Below are 17,438 nucleotides of genomic sequence, written 5' to 3'. Positions count from 1 at the left end.
ATATCTATCCATTCCCATACTATTGTGCTATAAGAAATGATGAGCAGACCGATTTCAGAAAAACCTGGAAAGACTTCCATGAACAAAACCATTGTACACAGTAACAGCAACATTGTGCATGATCAACTATGAATGACTTAGCTGTTCCTGGCAAAACAGTGATCCAAGACAGTTCCAAAGATCTCATGAGGAAAAATGCTATTCACATCCGGAGAAAGAACTGATGGAGTCTCAATGTTAATTGAAACATACTATTTTCATTTTATTATTTTTTGTGTTTTTTTTTTCTTTTGGTCTTCTTTCACAACATGACTAATATGGAAATAGATTTTACATGATTGCACATACATAACCTATATCAGATTGTTTAGTATCTTAGAAAGGGAGGAAGAAAATTAGGAACTCAGTTTTTAAATCAATGTTAAAATTTGTCTTTATATGTAATTATAAAAAATAAAATACTATAAAAAATAAATAAATGTGACTTCCTAGAGGTAGACCATCATAAGTCTTAGAGGCTCTGTGGATACAAGGACCCAGTATCCCCCATCTTATGCTTGACCTTAGACCACTGGCAGTGGTAAAGCCACAACAATTTTAGCTTCTCTATCCTCAGTCTCCTAAAAACACATTACCTCTAAGATGGATCTTTTGCCATACTAACCACCCTCTTCCCCCCAACTGAAAGCACTACCCTTCAGTATTTCATTTTTCTTCCTCCTTTCTCCCCATGGAACTCTATGTTCCCAAGCCTTAGACCTTCCTTCAAAAACCTCAGGCTTGGGGATGGCTATCCAGAAGGATTAATGAGATGGAAGGGAGAAGATACATTCTTTTCTCTGAGTCAGAAGGGAAACTTTGAAGGAAGTTGAAACTCATATTGATGGGCCTTTATCTAGTCAGTGTGAAAAAGTTTAGGGAATATGAAAGAGATCCAAGTCACACAGACTAAGAAAGTTTGCTGAGAAACAACGATGTCCCATTTTAGACTATACAACAGGAATTTGTAGTGGATCAAATTAGTACAGTATTAATTTTTCTACAAGTGTATGGTAACCTGTTAATCTGAGAAAGTAGATGTTAAGGGTTAGAGATTGGCATAATGAGAGTTCAAGGAGGTGAGTGATTCTCAGTGATAACAAGGACATCCTTGAAATGACTAACCAAAAAGGCTAGACTGGGTAATGAGCTTTGTTAAATTGGTATTGTAATTGTTTTCTGACTAACTTTAAATAGCAACATATCATTTTCTTATACCTCAGAAACAACACCCTGTGAGAAGAGTTTCAAGAGGATCTTTCCTTGAAAAGAACCCAATTAAAGTAAGCTTTGTCCCAAGCTCTTCCAGCTCCAGATGGCTGTAGAATCAAGGGAGACTGTAGGCCTATCTCCTCTGGTACAGGCTCCAGAGGAAGGTCTTGTGATAGTAAAAGTAGAGGAGGAAGACCACAACTGGGACCAGGAATCCAGCTTCCATGAGCCTAACCCTCATGGCCAGGAGGTCTTCCGCCAGCGCTTCAGACAGTTCTGCTACAGGGAGACACTGGGGCCCCGTGAAGCTTTGATCCAGCTTCGAGCCCTTTGCCATCAGTGGCTAAGACCAGATTTGCACACAAAGGAGCAGATCCTGGAACTGCTGGTGCTAGAGCAATTCCTGTCCATCCTACCTGGGGAACTTCAGACATTGGTTCAGGAGCATCATCTAGAAAGTGGAGAGGAGGTGGTAACAGTGTTGGAGGATTTGGAGAGACATATTAACATACTAGGACAAGAGGTAAGTAGAAGGAATTGTGTTTTTTATAAGTAAGGAACCATGGAACTTTGAACTGAATTGAGCAAGTTGAGAGTGGCTAAATGTTAGTCTCCTATGTGCTGGGCTGCATATAGTAATAATAATACAGTACTACACACACACACACAGAGTAGAAGGAAGGGAAAGAGAATAAGCATTTTATATAATGCCTGCTCTGTGCCAGAAACTGTGCTTAGTGCTTTTTAGAAATATTACCTCATTTGATCCTCACAACAACCCTCTGAAGTGTTATTAATCCCCATTATTAATTATTAATCCACATTTAACAGATGAGGAAATTGAGGCATGTAGGTCAAGTGACTTTCTCAAGGTCATAACTAGTAAGTGTCTGTCATCAAATTGAAATTAGGCCTTCCTGACTTCAGACCCAGTACTCTATTTGCTCTAACACCAGCTGCCTTGTATATGTGTGTGTGTGGCTGTATACATATATATGCATATACATAATGTATAATGCTTTAAACTTTGTCAAAGTAAATGTCATATTATTTTTAACTTTATAGGATCCCTGTGAAGCTATTTCCCCATTGACACCTTGACAAATGAGCAAACATACTAAGAAGCTAATTGATTTTCCTAGGCTCCCATTTCTAATTAATGCTAAATCTAAGAGTAAAAACCATTTTTCTTGATCACCAATCAAGTACTCTTTCATAAAACTGCTGCCTTTACTTTCTCTATGTGTATCTCTTTCCTATTTTATTCCCAAAAACAGAAAAAAAAAAATTGTATGTCTAAGCAAGTGTGAGGGGCACTACCTAAGCAGTGGGATTTAATCTGTACTGCACTGGGCTGAAATGTTTAGTCTTTGTCTCTCACTTAACTTCCTCAGTGCCCTGGGATATGTTGTTGGGTATAGATTGTAACCTATCCATACCTTTTCATTCTTTGCAATTCTTTTCCGTGTTCTCCTACAAGTCTTTCACAGAAAGTTCACCTAACATTCTCAAGAACTTTCCTTGACATCTCTTGACATTACATGGGTACCAGTGGAGCATATTGGCTAGCTATCTGCTATCATGTGATTGAATGACTTCCTCTTCCATTGTTACATTTTTTCAATTAATTTTATGCTGCTTTTGAATATATAGCAGCTCATTCTTATCTGATGTATATCTCTCCATTGTGTTCTGGGTGATCTGCAACATTAGTTCTTGAGTGACTGTGGTATTTCATGATTTGTAGCCATGTAGTATCACTAGAAAAATATTGGAGCTAAAGTGGTGGGCCTTTGTTTTGTCCCAGGGAGAAGCTTGGTATCATTAAAAGTATGGCAATTTCCCAAATGCAATCTAGTCTGCTTTCTTCCTATTCAATTCTTGGTCAAGTTAATTGTCTAGCTGTATTGTCTATCCCAGATACACAAGGTGTCCCAAGAGTCTTAGTGCAGTTTTAAGCTTATTTAGACTCAGTTAAACTTAAAAGTGCACTAAGATTTTTATACCTTGTATATACTGATGAACCAGTTCTATGGATTTTCTATGTAACTGTCTGGAAAATAGGAGGTTTTTTGTCCACTTGGTTTTTCCTATTTTGTATAGTTCAATTCTTGAATATTTTTGGATTTCATCTAGGAGGCTCTGCAGTGTTCTGGCCTTAGTGTAATCAGTAAAACATCATCTACAAACAGAATCATCGGAACTACCTCATCATCTATAGGGAATGCTGCTTTCGTTTGAACATCTTCCTTGGCACTGGCAAACACATTTGGCAAGCATATATCTCCCAGCTTTCTTTCACTTGGTATTAATAATCAGAGGTTCAATATTATTTCTATCACTGCATCTTTCAGACAACCTTTTTGACTTTGACATATTCATAGGAGCCCCATTTTTGGAAGAGGAACCTTGAAGATTTGTTTTATCAAATGAAATGCTTTTTTATACTCAACAATCAGTATGCACAGTTGGAATCTTGTAAGCTCTGCACTTTTCATTTGAATATGTTTTGAAGATAAGGCATGAGCTTTTATAAATAGACCTGAAGCCAACCAGTACTCTGAAGAGGATGGATCACAAGCCTATGCAAGCTCAGTAATTAGTTATGAAGCTAGATCATAGCCTGTCAGAACAGAAATAGGTGACAGAACTAGTACTCACATATAGGTCACTGCAATGGGGTACACTTTGTAGAAGACAGGTCCAGCAGTATATGTGAGCACTGTTGCATGGGGGATATGACTTGAGACAAGTATGATCTCAGACTCCCCTTTGGGACTTGTCAGGGCCATAGCAGGGCATGGATTAGAGATTGTGTAAGAAGACAGAAACTGGTCAAATCCAGGATTAGCTGTGGATCACCAGGATACTGAAACAGGAGGCACAGATTAAGTCCTAGTGGCCTAATACCAGCCACCTCATCCAGATTGGTAGCATGGAGCAAATAGAATTTAACAACAAGAAATAGTGGAATAAGGTCAAAAGATGAAAAAAAAAATAGAAGAAAATGTAAGGTACTGAAAAAAAAGTTCTGATATTACATAAATTGCAAAAATGAGAAAACCAGAGGTCAAACTTCTGAAATTTCTCTGGCCCTCTCAGTGGCTTCTGACTTTGTTGCCTGTGTTAACTTGTCTTCTGGGCCTTGTTTCCAGTTGTCTGTGGTCCTCTGGCTAACTTTTTATGCATTTCTGAGGTAGAATAAGTTAGTTACTATAGTTACTCATTGTATTGCTTGAAAATTATTTGTTATAGGGTCATTTCTAGGGTTTTGTTGAAGTAGATATGTAGGATCTGGGCTGGCTGTCTCTTTTCAGGCTACATTATTATTCAGAAGTCCTTGTTTCTGTCTTTACCTGTATTGTCAGCCTTCTCAGCACCAACAGAGCTAAATATGCCTCATGAGTGGTGTCTTTTTCTGCTATAGGGTGCCTCACTGCTGTAGCTGGCTGTTTGATCACTTCTTCATATTTGTATTGTCTGATGGCAGTATATTCCAGTGACTGACTATATGATACGTTGGGGGCTGGGCCTAACTCAGACTGGTCCCCTGATAGTTTACATCTGATATTTGAACAAAATGAGACTTTGTCAGTCAACAAGCATTTATTAAACACCTACTTACTATGTGCCTGACTCTGTGTTAAGTGCTGGGAATACAAAGAAAGGCAAAAAGAAACCATTCTCTGTTCTCACGGAGTTCACATTCTAATGGGAGGACAACATGAAAACAACTGTGTACAAGCAAGATATCTATAGGATAAATTGAAGATAATCATCAGGTGGAGGGCACTAGCATTAAGGGAAATTAAGAAAGGCAGAGTCTTATAGAAGGTCAGATTTTAACTAGAACCTGAAGGAGGCCATGAGACAGAGATGAGGAGGGAGAGAATTCCAGGGAGAATGGCATAGCATACAAATGATTCTTAACAAGGAGGTACAGCACTTTGGTCAGATAAATCAGCTTTCTTTGTCTCCATACTGAAATATGTCTGTTCAAAAAAATTCAGGGTATGGTAACTTGTGAGACCTTGTGACATCCACCAGCCCTGAAGGGCCTCAGCTCCATATGGGTGGGGCCTAGGGTGACCAAGAAGCCTTGTCAGCATGGCCTGAGGCCACTGGGAAGCTGGTTCTGTGACTTGACACCTGTGAGACTTGAGCTTGAGCCAGTTGAATCTTGGGGACAACTTCTTTCTATTTTTTTAGTTTTTTAATTTTTTAAAATTTTTTTTTTTTTTTTTGGTGAGGGCAATTAGGGTTAAATGACTTGTCCAGAGTCACACAGCTACTGAAGTGTTATGTGTCTGAGGCTGGATCTAAACTCAGGTCCTCCTGACTCCAGGGCCAGTACTCTATCCATGACAACTTCTTTTTAGGCAAAGAACTAGAACTACATGGCGGGGAGAGGAAGTGGTGCTGGTAGACATTAATCCTATCAAAGACCTAAACAAATGAATAGATAGTAATTACTTTGTTGGGTCATGTTAATATAATAAAACAATGACAATACTATTTAAGTTAATTTGTAGATTCACTGCTTTACCAATCAGATTACCAAAGAATTACTTTATAGAACTATACAAAATAACAAAATTTATATGGAAGTACCAAAAGGTCAAGAATCCTGGTTAGTCAGTGTTCATTTAAGTGCTTCTTATATGCCACGCTGTGTGCTGCTAATCCCAAGGGAAACACTGACAAAGAAAAAAAATTGGGAGGAATGAGTCCTAGCAGAAGTAGATCATTAGAAGTATAGTACAAAGTAGTAATCATCAAAAGTCTTTATTGCTGGTAAAAAGTAGAAAAGTTGATCAGTGAAACAGATTAGGTACACAAACCCAGAAGTAATTGAACCTAATAGCATAGTGTATTAGAAACTCAAGTTCTCCCAACCACTGGTGTAAGGACTGTTAGACAAAAACTTAAGGGAAAATTGGAAAACAGATTTAGACCACCATTTTCACACCATATGCCTCAAATTCCAATGGATATAAAAATGTAGATTTTTAAAATGTCATAAACAAATTAGAAGGAGTAGTGTAAGAGATGTCTTTTTTTTTTTTGGCTTTTTGTTGAATCAGTTGGGGTTAAGTGACTTGACCAGGGTCACACAGTTAGTAAGTGTCAGGTATCTGAGGCCGGATTTGAAAGGAGATGTCTTTCATTGGTATGAGTAGGGGAAGAGTTCTCGACCAAACAAGATTAATACAGAGGTCTCATGAGACAAAATGGATGGTTTTTTTACATACAACTGAAGAGTTTTTGTAGAAACTAAATTAGTACTAGAATTACAAAGGATATGGTTAACTGGTGGAAACTAGGTAGCATATTTTTCTGATGAAGCTCTGATCTCCAAGATATTTAAGGAATCATTGCAAATGTAACAATACCCATTTCCCAAGAGAACATGGACAAGCCTCAGAGGAATGGAGACAAGCTATCAGCAATATGAAAATATGCTCCAAATGGCCCATAATAACAAAATGTAAGTTAAATCATTCTGAGGTTCTACCTCGCCCATAAGATTGGCAAAGATGAAAAAAAAATTACAGTTTTTGGAGGAGGTAGGCATGCACTTCTGGTGGAGCTTTGAAATTGTGCAACCACTCTGTAAAGCAATTTGGAATTATACCCCAAAATTGCCAAAAATGTTGGACATTTAGATTTTCTTCTGCAGCTCAACTTGTTTCTCCTTGTCATAACATTCCATTATCTTTAGTCTTTGCATTAAGACAACATTCCTCAGTGTTTAACTCCTTTTATTCCTTTGTATTTGTTTTTTCTGCCTCCAAGGTGGTAAGTAATATAGCCAGGTACTAGGTGCTTTTGGATGCTCTGGTCCTTCAAAGTTTGTACTTATTGCAGGAGACCCAAATGATTATCCATTACAAGAAATGGGAATCTCCCTCTGGTAAAGGCTGCAGTGCAAAAAGTAATCCTTTTGTACGAGATTATTGCCAAAAAAAATATTGGTGCCCATGCTCTCCTGAGGAAACATCTGGAGGTGGTGAGATCTGTAAAGGAGGTTATAAAATAAAAATTCCTAATGTTCTAGAAAGCTAACTGGATCTTATAGTCCAACAGATGATCCTAGAAATTCATAGGACCTTTTCTGGTGATATTGCCAACAGGAAATTTTTGGACTAAACTTTAGATGATGTGGGATATATTTCACTTGCCAGATTGATTATATATAAAAATATCTCACATTTGAAGTAACAACCATCAGTGTTCTTCCACTTTGATTCTCTGACATTATCCTGTTTTTCAGTGAAAAAATCTTTAGAATGCCTGTGGCCTAAATGCTAACTTTTGGGAGAGGAGTTAGTGACTTAAACTGTGAGAAAGTAAAATCCATTTCATTCAGAAGTGGCTAACTTCATTCTCCTTTATGTTATAGGGGTAAGGGGAATATATATTAATTGCATGGTTTTCAGTAAGACTTTACTCATGTGATCTGTCTTAGATTGGGATGAGCTGTGTGAAGTATATTTTGCCTCTTTGCAACTATTTTAATTGTACTTTCTTGTTTATATATTTCTTTCTGTACATAGTGTGATTTTGGTAAGTGCTTTGAATATGTGAAGCTTTGCCAATTTGACAATAACCTCAAAATTAGTAACCAGTCTGTTAAGATGTAATTAAGTTCATGTTTTGTTTTATTGTGAACTTAGGCATCCAATACGATGAGTATTTCCGTGCATAGTAGAAGAGAAAAAAGGGACTGTATATGAAACTTCAATCTCTTTTAAATACAACTTGCTTTCGTTTTAAAATGTATAACTTGGTATACCTTTTTCTAATTAGTTTTTTTCAATTAACAGGCATATATTTTCTTCCTCTCCTATTCTCTCCTCCAAAAAAAAAGAAAGAAAAAGAAAAAAACCCCTGTAACCAATATTCATAATCATGTAAACAAATTCCCATATTGTCTACATCCAAAAATATGATTCTTATTCTACATGTTTAATCTATCAGCTCTCTCGTCATCAGCCCACTGGAGTCCTGGTTGATCACTGTATTGATCAGTTCTGATCAATGATGAGAGTTGTAAAAACAAAATTGTTTGTTTTTACAGTGTTGTTATTGCATAAGTTGTTTTCCTGTTCTACTCACTTTACCTTGCATCAGTTCATGAGTCTTGCCAGGTTTCTCTCAAACTGTCCTTCATCAGTTCTTGTAAAACAATTATATACAATTAAAATCATATGCCATGTTTTTTTTAATCCATTCTCCAATTGATGGCTACCCCCTTAGCTTCAAGATCATTATGCTTATATAGTCTCCAGAAACCCAGAGTCTTTTCTATATTATGATGAGGTATCATAGGATTTTTATAGGGTTATATTAAATTTTCATTTGCTCTTATATCTGTGTAGTGTTCTTGGGGATAATCCCTTTAATTTGTACTGAAGATAGATATCTTACTCTCAAAGTGATTAACTCTTATGAGTCTGTCTGAACCCAATATCACCAGGTCCCAGCTCATGCCAGTGGAATGCCCTGGGAAGAGAGAACAACTCTGGGAGCACAAGAGCCACCAAGTATCCAGCCACAGCCTATGGGACTTAAGTGTGACTCTTCAGATCCCCAGATTCTACAAGAAAGAGGTAAGGAATGGAATTTTATTCAGGAAGGGAGTAGTGATAAATATTTACAGAGGAGTTAGAACAGCTGTGGTTTTCTTCTTCTGTATTAGTCTCTCCATGTTTGAAGAAACAAGACATAAAATCACTATATGGGCCAGTTCCAGGAACTATGATTATAACTTTTACAAATCTAAAGAACTATGTACTTACAAACTGGGGCTAAAATTCCACATTAAGTGTGATTAGTCTTAGATATCAACTCTAGAGAACTGTAAGATTTCCATCTATCTTTACAGCCACACAATTATACTCTAGGTCCTGACTTTGCCAAAATATAGTTCCTTTCTCAGAACAGGTCAGCTTATATCTCGTCCCATCTGAACCTTTCTCCTTTGAGCTTTTTCTTATTTGAGGAATAAAGTACTGGATAGGAGATAAAATGCTTTTTTTTAGGGAGAGAGCTATTAGTGTCCCTCAGCTTGGCTAGCTTTGATAACCAAGGGCACACAATGTGGTATTAGACTGTTAGGTTTTTACCAAGAAATTTTATTACCCAAAGAAATTATTATGTGTTCAGTATTATTTAACTCGGGAAACATATTCTTCAGGTCTGAATACATGGAATAGATCTGCCTAGATCCACAGGTGTGTTGTGTGTGTTTGTGTATTTGTGTACTTAAGAGAGGCAGCATAGTATAGTAGGAAGAATGCCAGAGACTTGGATTTAAGTCCAGCTTCTGACACATACTAATTTTGTAACCATAAGGAAGTCAGTTAACCTCTCTGAGCCTCAGTTTCTTCATCTCTAAAATGAGGATTCAGTTGAATTAAATTCAATAAAATTTATTAAACTCCTGGCCACTGGAGGTATACAGACAAAAACTAAATAGTTCTCACCCTCAAGGAACTTATATTCCTATTGGGTGGAAACAATCCTGTAAATTAAATACAAAATTATGTACAAAGTAATTTCCAAAGTTGAGGATATTAGCAATTGGAGATTGAAGGGAATCTGGATAAACTTTCTCCAGCTCATTTGTTGAGTTTTAAGGAAAGTGAAGGATTCTAAGAGGATGATGATTCTCAGGGACATTTTGAGAAGATCATGGGTACTTCCTTGTATAATATATTTCTGACATCCTTAGCTTTCCCTTAACTCATTAGATTATAGTATCAATAAATTACTCTTTGAATCTGTTGATATTTTTAATTTAAAAGTCCAGTGCTACACTCTTAGCTTCTCAATCTTTAACTCAGTCTGTTAACTTCTTTGTCTATCATTTCAGTTCCACAAATGATTTTTTATTTTTTGTAAGGCACCATTCTGTGTAATATGGAATATGCAAAAGATGGATAAAATATAATCTCTGCCTCCAAGGAACTTATAGTATAGTATTACGAGATAGCTGTTTTGGTGAATATAATTGGGAGCCAGTAAATGATGAATAAAAGGATTGCAAGATAGTAGTGAAAGGTACACGTAAGTTTAGGTATTAAACATATAGTAGTTATTTGACATACTTATATGGTTTTCAGTAACAGATCTTAGAAGTCTGAGATGTAAGAGATAGATGGTGGAGTTTATCCAAGTTTTGGAATTGGTGAAGCAAGTACAGCAAAAAGTCAAAGGGGCAGGCAATTCTAGGGTGTTAGTAAAAGTATGGTTGAAATGACTGACCACAGGGTCCAAGTTGAGTAAGGAGGTAAGAAATGGGGGCTCATAACTCTGGTAGAAGTGGAATGATTAAGGGACAGGAGTTCCCAAGAAGGACAGAAAACAAGTGAGAGAATCAGAGCAAGTGGGAATAAGTCAACTCAGCAAACATTTTTAAAATATTCCTATATGCTAAGAAAACCAACAAAAATGAAACAGTTCCTGACCTCAATAAGTTAGTCTACTGGTGAGATACAGTATGGACCTAGGTAAGTACCAGGTAATTAGAAGAAGAGAATGCTCTAACAACTGAGGAGATCATGGAATTATTTTGCATAGGAGGTGGCATCTGAGATGAATCTTGAAAGATTAGTATTTAAGAAGTATAAATGAGGAGTGTGGGTGGGTGAGTCAGTCTATGTGAAGGCATGAAGATGGAAGATGGAATACTGTTTGAGAAACAGTAAATCAGTTTATCTGGAATATGGAGCAGTATGGAATCTAGAAAGTACTTTGGGGCCAGAGTACACACAGGGCTTTTAAGTACCAGGCTAAAGAGCTTTTATTCTAAAGTCAAAGGAACCACTGAAAATTTTTAAGCAAGGGAGTGACACAGTCACTCAGAATTATTTTGAGTTTTGTGGAGGTTGAGTTGTAGAAGTAGAAATGTTGTAGGCATTGAGATCATTTAAAAGGCTGTTACAGTGTTCTAGGCAAGAAGTGATAAGGACCAAATCAAGGTAGTGGCATTCTGAGTGAAGAAAAGTCAAAAGCTGCTATGCATATTATGGGTGTAAAACTCACCAGATGAGGCAACTACTTAGATATTAGGATGAGAGGAGTCAAATCAAGTTAGTAAATATTTATTAAGTGGCTACTATATGATAGAGCTAAGCTCTGAAAAGATATAAGGATGACTCTTAGGTTATGAAATTAGATGACTGACATAATGGTGGTGCCTTCAACAGAAATAGAGGTGATTGAAGGAGGGGTAGATTTAGAGAGAAGTATGAGTTTACTTATTTCTGTTTTGAAATGCAAGAAGATTCAGTTGTAGATGTCCAGAAGAGAGTTGGTGGTGTGAGACTAGAGATAAATTAGGGTTTGATATATGGATCTGAGCATCATCTCTTTAGAGAAAATTGAATTCCCAAGAGTTGATTAAAGAGAAGAGAAGAGAACCCAGGAAAGAGCCTTTGGGAACACCCACACTTAGGTAGTAGATGGATGATGATCCAATAAAGGAAACTAAGAAGGAGCAGTCAGAGAAGCAGGAGGAGAATTAAGAGAGAGTACTACATAATCATAGTTACAATCTAGAAACAGAGCTTGAAGTTACGTTTCCTGATTTTAAATCATAGTATCATTGCTTCAAGGACTTTCAGGATGAGTTAAAAATATTCCCACGTATAAGAGACACATTTTCCCACATAATCACACAATCGTTGTTTCATGAATATTAATGAGAATAAATCAAATTATCTCTTGTGTGTATAAAATGTTAGTGTCTTCTGATAACTTATAATGAATTCTGGAATCTCCATGTAGGCTATTTTGTTTTAATTAACAACTTCTGTTTTTGTCCAGTCGTGTCCAACTCTTCATGACCTCTTGCCAATGTTGTCCATGAGGTTTTCTTGGCAAACATATTGGAGTAGTTTTCTATTTCTTCCTCCAGTGGATTAAGGCAAACAGAGGTTAAGTGACTTGCCCAGGGTCACACGGCCAGTAAGTATCTGAGGCTGGATTTGAGCTCACATCTTCCTGGACTCCGGGCCCAGTGCATCCACTGCTTCCAATGTAAATTATAATTTTAGCTTGTAAATTTAAAGGCTTAGCAACTTTTAGTTAAGCTTCATGCATTACTTAATTTCATTTATTTATAAATATTTTGTTTCTACAGCATTAACCCAAGGTCCTTCGTCATTCTGGTTGTTGTTTCTTCTGGACACTCGCTAATTTCCCTCCTTCCTTAAATCATTTCACCCAGGACTGAAGACAGTATTATCGATGAGGTCTGATGAGAGGATAGATATTACAGTGTTTGAGAAATCCATGGAGCAGAGTATCCATTATGAAGGGGTGGTCAGAGTGACAAAAATTGTGGACCATAGTAGAATGAGGACTGAGAAAAAGCCATAAGATTAGTACTTAAGAGACCGTTGGAAACCTTAGAGAAAACAAGGTCACTTCAATGTAGAAACTGAATTATAAAGGGATGAGAAATGAGAGAGAATAAAATGGAAGTGATAAATATTAGCTGACTTTTTCTGGGCTTGTACTAAGAGAGAGAAGTGTTATCAAATCGATGGGAAATGAAAGGGCCAATTAAAAGTTTTTGTGTGTTTTTATGCATGAAAAAGTCGTGAACATGCTTGTAGGCAGTGGAAAAGGAGACAGAGATTGAAGAAATGGAGATTAAAGATGAGAGAAGAGGAAATGACTCCTGGGAGTCATGGGAAAGGAGATGATCAAAGGCAAAAATGGAGGGGTTGTCCTTAACAAGGAGAAGGAACATTTCTTCCTCAAAAACTGAAGCAAAGGAGGAAAAAAATGAGATGATGTTGAAGGGTTTTGAGGAATGGAGTTAGGGAAGAGGAGAAAGGCTGTGATAGATGGTCTCATTTTCTCGAAAAGTAGCAGGTGAAGTCATCTGCTGAGAAGGAAGAACAAGGATTTGAGGAGAGAAAAAGAACAGCTACTATAGGGAATATAGTGCAAGAATCAGTCAGAAGAATAAAATGATTGTCATGTAACAGTGAGGATCTGGTTGTAGTTAGACATCATGAGCTAGTAGGTAAACTAGTCAATTCAGTTTATTAATTCAGTAAGCTGTTTGCTAGGTACTGTTAGGTGCTACACAAAGATTTAAAAAAAAAAAGTCTCCACTCTAAAAGACCTTGCATTTTTGGTAACTTTTAGAGTTGTGTAAAATACTGAGAGGATATAATTTGCCTATGGTCACACAGCTAGTATGTGTCAGAGCTGAGATGACTTCAGATCATTCTGGTGGCAAAAGTTATTCTTTATCCACTATACCATACTCTCAGAAGGCAGCCAAATGGAAAAGTTTTTATTTTATCTTGGAGGTAAAAGGAAGTTATTGAAGCTTCTTGAGCAGGAGAGTGACATGGTCAAAGCTTTGTTTTAAGAGTTTCAAGTTGGCTGCTCTGTGGAGGATAGTTGGAGAAAGGAGGAAACTTGGGGCAGGGAGACCAGTCAGGAGACTATTGCAACAGTCCAGGTGAGAGGTGAAAATAGCCTGAACTAGGTTGATGGCTGTGTGAATGGAGAGAAGGGAATAGATTGAGAGATTTTGTGGGGGTAAAATTATTAGGACTTGTGGTATATTTGTGAAGTTGATTTGTGTGTGTGTGTGTGTGTGTGTGTGTGACTAAGTGCAAGACTGTACCTTTATCTTTAATGAATTTCATTTTATTAGATTCAGCTTAATAGCCAAGCCTATTAAAATCCTTTTGGATATTACCTGTGTTTATCCTTTGTTTAATGGTTAGCCTGGCTAATTCTCCTTGCTGCAGTTTGAGTGGTTGCATTTGGTCATGCTTTTTCCATCAGGGGTTTAGGTTTCTTATCTATAGTCTTTATCATGACCATTCCTCCCTCTTGGGATCCTCTTTTATCCAGATGTCCAAGTGACTTGATTTTTATTATGGGAAAGAACTCCCTCTTTTTCTTTATGTTGTGGCAGAATGATGCTTGACATATTTTTTTCGCTTAGCTCCCAAGGTTCAGCAATTATTCTTAGCATCCAAGCTCAGCACTTCCTGAACTTGTTAGTCTTAGCATAATATTGTCTGTGTTGGTATATGTTGAAGCCTAATACACATTCTTATTTTATCCTCATAATAACCCTGGGAGGTAGATACCCAGACTTTTTGCTGACCTCCAGTCTCGCATCTCCAACTGCCTTTCAGTCATCTCAGACTGGTTATTCAGTAGAAATCTTAAGCTCAGTATGTCCAAAATAGACTTTATCTTTACCCCTAAAGTCTCTTCTGCTCCTGGCTTCCCAATTATCATAGAGGACAACACCATCCTTCCAGTCCCTCAAATTTATAACCTAGGATTCATTCTGGATTCCTCACTATCCCTCAACCCCATATCTAATCTGTTGTCAAGAGCTGTTTATTTCACCTTTGCAGTGTCTTTTGATTTCATCTCCTTCTCTCCTCTGACACCACCACCATTCTAGTGAAACCCTCATCACCTCACTCCTGGATTATTGTAATAGCCTGTTGGTGGATCTGCCTGCCTAAAGTCTCTCTCCACTCCAGTCATCCTCTAATCAGCCACTATAGTGATTTTCTTTAAAGCACAGGTCTGATCATATCAGCCCCCTACTCAATAAACTCCAGTGGTTTCCTGTTGCCTCCAAGAGCAGATAGAAAATGCTCTCTTTGGAATTTGAAGCCCTTCATAACCTAACCCCCTCCCACTTTGAAAACCTTCTTACATCTTTCTCCTAGCCACCACAATCTTCACTTCAGTGACACTGGCATCCTGGCTGTTTCACAAACAAGACACTCCATCTCTTGACTCCAGGCATTTGTTTATCTGTCTCCCATGTCTGGAAAACTCCCTCCTCCACTCTGTTTACAGAGCTCCCTGGCTTCCTTTACGTCCCACCTAAAATTCCACCTTCTACAGGCAGCCTTTCCTAACCCTTCTTAATTCCAGTGTCTTCCCTCTGTACATTATTTCCTATTTATCCTGTACAAAGCTTGTTTTGTATATATTTGTTTGCATGTTGTCTTCCCCCTTATATTTTAAGTTTTGTGTTTTTTTTTTTTTCAGCCAACATTGGCCAGACTCTTAAGGAATCTGAACATTTGTGAGCTATTGGCTAGATTTTAAGAATCTAAGCCCTTGACTAGACTCTTAAAGAATCTGAGCACCTTAATGGAGGCCAGATGGACCTTATATACAGAAAGACTGTGGGAGGGAGGGATCTAGGAGTGGCCAGGTAGTTTGAGGTGACTTCAGAAGGGGTCTAGGGAGGATCTAGGGTGGGAAGTGGAGGGGATAGGGGCATGCATGGAGAGGTAATAGACAATGAAGGTCTAGACCACATTAAACAGAATTGGGAGATGGGAGTAGGCCAGTTGATAGGATTATAGCCTCAGGCAAATGTTAGAGATTTCCTTGATCTAGTGGGAGTTCAAAGAGAGTCCAAAATGAGGTTTTCTAGGGCCCATAGATAAATGGCACCCAAATTCTTTTGTGATAAGGGGCGAAGGTCTCAGCTTCTGAAACTGCTTCCTGCTGACAAGGGGCATAGAGCTGTTCCTCCCTTGAGGGAGTCCCAAAGAGGAGGTTGATTGGAACAGAGCACAGGCTGCATCCAGGGACGATGCTTTCAGGGGACAATGGGGGAGACATTGGTATCCACTGTTTGATACCAACTGTAGGTGAGTGGCCTGTAATCTGGAAGACACAGATCTCACAGACTTCAGGGCCCAGATATGGGGAGAAGTAAAAGTGCAAGAGCCACATGAAAATCATTTACATTTGACCTACAGGATTATCTGATCTTGTTACTTTCTCAAAAGTTTAAGTAAGTGGGTAGAAGTTTTCCAGTTATACAAGAAGTTTTCAGTAGTTATACAAATGAATTTGCTATAGACTGACTTTTACTTCAATTATAACAAAAGACTTGAGAGGATACTTAAGTAACGATTAGGCCAAATAGGTTATCATCCCTCTAAGAGAATTGACTTGACTGCACTGAAATTCTTCTCCCCAAACCAAATTGAAGATGTTTGTGATTTAATTTCAGTAATTTGGAGTATGGAATGACTACACATTCAGGTCAAAACAGCAAGATCTCACATATTTGCATTGTGCTTATATCTTTTACTGTCTGTTTGCTCTGTCTATAGAAATTTGCTGTAAAAGTATAAAGCAGGGACAAGATTTAAGGCCCAAATGACAGGATAAAATATCCTTAAATCTGTTTGAATTCAAGTAATTCAGTTTTCTAACCATGCATAATTAAGTACACCTCATAACCAAACTCAAGAATAGCCAGGTGGGTCACATTCCTTTTCAAAGGAACATAATGGGGAAACTGAACCAGGAGGATCCCATCTTAGACTGAGGCTAAAGTTGTCCTCTCGGCTTTTCCTGATGCTGACTTCCCACCAGTATCATATTCTTTCTGAGTAACTTGTGGTATTTCTCTCAGATGGTGGATTATTAATTAATGATGGATTTTTATGATCCATCAGACAACTCAAAATAAAATCATTTAGGGTCCCATGAGCTTTTATTCAAACAGCAAGTTTCACTAATCACAGCTTAGAAAAAACTTTTCCAGGATTTACGTTTCAAATTTAAATTTATCCTGGTGTAAAAAGCCAATTGTTAGAGATTATTTCTATATACTTGCAAATTCTCAGCAAGCCATAACCCAAATAAGACTTTTTGGCAAATTTACACATTAAAATAATAACCAACAATAGCCAAATTGTTTTAACTGTAACCTAATTATGAAAAGTTGCTTGATATAACTGATACAAAAAGTTTACCAGTCTGAGATTTATACCAATCAGGTGACTTCAGTTTTGTTAAATGCATTTCCCAGTTATTTTACACGGAGAATCGACATCTCATCATTAACATGTTAAAACTACAACTTTAAGGGGCCGCTAGGTGGCACAGTGGATAGTCAGGAGGACCCGAGTTCAAATTCCCCCTCAGACACATAACACTTACTAACTGTGTGACCCTGGGCAAGTCACTTAACCCCATTGCCTAGCCAAAACAAACAAACAAACAAACAAACAAAAAAACTACAACTTTAAAAGAGAGGGCTTACCCAAGTTCAGAGGCTGGCTGGCTTACCTTGACCGATCCCCCTTCCCTCTCTCCCCAGGGCTGCTGGGAATTGAAGAGGGGCAAGGTGTTGGTGAGCAGGATGT

General features: G+C 37.7%; 1 protein-coding gene across 2 annotated transcripts in view; it reads left to right on the top strand.

The window, feature by feature from the left end:
- The window catches only part of ZKSCAN8 (zinc finger with KRAB and SCAN domains 8), a 54,257-nt gene that overhangs the window by 10,426 nt on the left and 26,393 nt on the right, over positions 1–17,438 (top strand). The window contains exons 2-3 of one of the 2 annotated variants that reach the window (XM_027850266.1): positions 1,263–1,774; positions 8,732–8,864. In XM_027850266.1, coding sequence (XP_027706067.1) covers positions 1,355–1,774; positions 8,732–8,864 — 553 coding nt within the window. In that variant the 5' untranslated portion in view covers positions 1,263–1,354. The remainder of the gene's footprint in view (positions 1–1,262; positions 1,775–8,731; positions 8,865–17,438) is intronic. The other variant, XM_027850267.1, reaches the window with a different exon arrangement.

The sequence above is a fragment of the Vombatus ursinus genome, unplaced genomic scaffold (assembly GCF_900497805.2).
Source record: "Vombatus ursinus unplaced genomic scaffold, bare-nosed wombat genome assembly UNPS02008996.1, whole genome shotgun sequence".
NCBI classification, from domain to species: domain Eukaryota; kingdom Metazoa; phylum Chordata; class Mammalia; order Diprotodontia; family Vombatidae; genus Vombatus; species Vombatus ursinus.
This window is presented reverse-complemented; position numbering and strand designations above follow the sequence as displayed.